Consider the following 3229-nt stretch of genomic DNA (forward strand, 5'->3'; position numbering starts at 1 on the left):
TTTGCGAGTTATTATATTCATTCATGTTGACCTCTACGAGGAACATGTTGATTGTTTATTACTCTGTTGATTAATCGAAGGTCTTCCGTACGGGGATTAGGTTCTACTTGTCTTTCGTATTAACGTTTAAGTGTGAATGCAGATTCTTTGGAATCAGATGCATAGCCTTTGGATTATTTAATAAGATTTTCCCCTTTCTTTATTCTCCTTCTCTAAGCTTTAACGAGGACCAGGCTGTACTTCTTCCATATTGACATAAATTGTGAAATTGCCATGTTCATGCTTATCAACTTTGAAGGAATTCAACAGGATTCAATTCAATCGCCATAACCATGGACAATCTCCCTGAAAATGTACTTGCTTCAATCGCAGAATGCCTCAATACAAAAATCGAAACCCTTTGTTTCCGAGCTGTTTGTAGCTCATTTCGTACCTCAGTCCGTCCGCCGCTCCCGCCGCTGTCGCATGTCAAAATTCCCTTCCCGCCAGGCCTGAAAGACGACGGCCACCTTGAGCTCACCGAATCCACTGTTTACGCCTTCCAGCCCCTGGAAAAATCCACCGAAACTTGGCTGGTCAAAGTAGAAGAGTCTCACTCTGGCAAAATCCAAATCATGGATCCCATGTTTAAACTTCGCATCAAAAACTCCTCCGAGATGTTGCCCGAGTCCTTCAATTTGCTGGATTATCGCGTCAAGGAAATAGCTAAATCCTGGCGGCTCGAGATTGTGTCAAATTCCAGTTCTTTTTACGCTGAAAAGGCCGTCGTCTGTTCGGATGATAACAACGCTGGCGAGTTCACACTGATGGCATTAATCAGTGAAGGGCGAGTGGGCGTCTGGCGAAGCAAATACCAAAAATGGGTGATCATAGATTTCGGTTATGAAAATTTTTACTGTAAAGATTTTATCTATCATAACAATAAGTTCTACGCCATGGGATTCGACGGCTTTACTTTTGCAGTGGATCCCAAGTCTCTGAACGTCACTCAAGCTGCGGCGGCTCCCGAAAAATCCCAATCGCATCTTATGATGCACTTCCTGGTGAAATCAAGCGACGATCTGTTTTTGCTCAACACGTATTGGCTATACAAATACTTTCAACATGGTCCTCCGTTGGGAAGGATTCGTTTGGATGTTTTCAAGCTTGACGAAGAGAAATGCAAGTGGATGGCGGAAGATGGCCTGAAAGATCAAGTGTTGTTTTTAGGTGAAGACGGTTCGTTCATGCTTTCAGCTATGGAGTTTCCTGCGTATAAAGGAAATTGTGGATTCTTGACGTATATGGATTTGTCTGGAATTGATTTTGATTATTATCCTCCGACGGAGGATATTGCTTATTTTGACTTGGAGAATACTTCGCCGGGAGCTCAGCCGGAGGCTCTGTCGAAATGCTTGGAGGCTTTCTGGCCTCCACCCGCTTGGCTAAGGCAGAAGCAGAATTCCAGCTAAATCAACCTAAGCTTTTTGTATTTTATTCTGATTGAAACTGCCTCATCAGCCGGAGAAGACGAATTTCATGCATGCACATGTAGAGTTTGAATGCCTTATGCGCACCCGGAATGGAGTTGTATATTCAGATTACTTGTTATTATATAATTAAGTATTAATTTATTATTATTTATCAATATTATATATTTTATGATATATATTAATATTAATTATGATTTTAATTTAATAAAATTAATAATTTAATATCAGTTTATAGATGAGTTTAATTAATCAATATAAATAACTTGATACTCTTAAAAGATTATGATTTGGGTGAATAATGTTAGCGTTGGTTTTAAGGTTTTTTTAAACATTCGATGAGAGGGTTAATTAATATACTAAATATTGATTAAGTCTCTAATCCAAAACCGCATGCAGTATAGTGTGTCTTATTAAAAGCTATCATATAAAGAGGTTTCTAAAATAGAGATCAATCACGCTGAGAGATAATCTTAACAAATAATTTTGACAATTTTACAAATTAAAATTGTATTACGTTCTAATTATTCTTATAACTCTAAAAAATTTAATTCGATATTTTATAATTTATATATAGATTCTATAAAATTAGGATCGAATGATTTTATTTAATTATACAAAATAACCTCACAATCCAATCATACATATCATGTGTGCGTCGTAGGCAGAGTTAGGTGCCGACAATTTGATTGTTTTATAAGTCTAATGAATACAAAATAACCTCTTATTTTCTTATTTTAATTTCAACCTTTATTAATTGCTAATTAATGAATAGACTCTCTTAAAGTCTAATTCACAAATATAGTCTCCATTTTCTTTTCTTAATTTCTAGTTAAATTAACGTCAAAGGCATGTAGGTGGCCTTTTGAGAGCCGATCTTTTCCTTGTTACAATATGAGTCTCCATCAATTTAGTCATATTTTATGATATAATTTATCGGATATCTGATTTTAGGGTCAGCTGCACACTTGTCATTTATACAATTGCTTTATTGATTAGTCGCATCATCTCGCGATTACCTAACTTAAATAAATGCTATACACAAATGATAGATCCGTTGTTTGACTTCCTTAAAAAATTTAATAATGGGTCAATTTCGAATACCCATTTGGGTTTGTAGAGAATCTGTCATCACCATATAAAATAAGGATTTTATCTTTAATAAATTTAACGATTTATAAATTAGTAAAAAAGTTTTTTAGAATTAAAGAATAAAAACTTAAAAAATAAACAATCTCTGGTTAGAAATAAGTCTTTTCATCTTTTATTTTTAATTCAAAATTATTCGATTACATCATGATATATTATCTGAATATTTAATTAAATACATAAAATTGAGTGCCCGTAATTTTATTGATACTTCTAGAGAAATCATTCTAATAATAACTTAAGACTAGGGTGTTCTAATTTATATTTAACTATATAGTATATATTCATCTGTAGCATGTTGATGATCCGTTTGTGTTGGATGATCCTGATTAAATTACTCACCAGAAATATTCTTTTCAAAACTCCCTTATCATATGTAGGCGAGAATATTGTTATCAATTAAAAATGAACATCTGTTTTTAATGATTTAAGTTGTATATATTGTGCTGTTTCCAAGTTAAATAAATATTGTAATTGTGTTTGAAATGATGAAGCCATTCCAACTTAAGCTACGACCTGGGATGACCAATTATCAGGTGACCATCTCAACACAGCTACAACATGGCTGGTCAAACTCCAAAGAGTTAAACTCCGTGCTATACTGTGGGGTT

General features: G+C 34.4%; 1 protein-coding gene across 1 annotated transcript; it reads left to right on the forward strand.

Moving 5' to 3' along the window:
- The first annotated feature begins 332 nt into the window (after nt 1–332).
- Nucleotides 333–1451, forward strand: LOC123199531 (F-box protein SKIP23-like). The gene has a single exon (XM_044614569.1). It carries the CDS (start codon nt 333–335, stop codon nt 1449–1451), a length of 1119 nt encoding a protein of 372 aa, XP_044470504.1.
- Nucleotides 1452–3229: the final 1778 nt, after the last annotated feature.

This window comes from Mangifera indica, chromosome 16, assembly GCF_011075055.1.
Source record: "Mangifera indica cultivar Alphonso chromosome 16, CATAS_Mindica_2.1, whole genome shotgun sequence".
NCBI lineage: Eukaryota > Viridiplantae > Streptophyta > Magnoliopsida > Sapindales > Anacardiaceae > Mangifera > Mangifera indica.

Bases quoted from the DNA above. Each gene is read 5' to 3' on its own strand.
- LOC123199531 (XM_044614569.1), top strand. From the start codon at position 333: ATGGACAATCTCCCTGAAAATGTACTTGCTTCAATCGCAGAATGCCTC.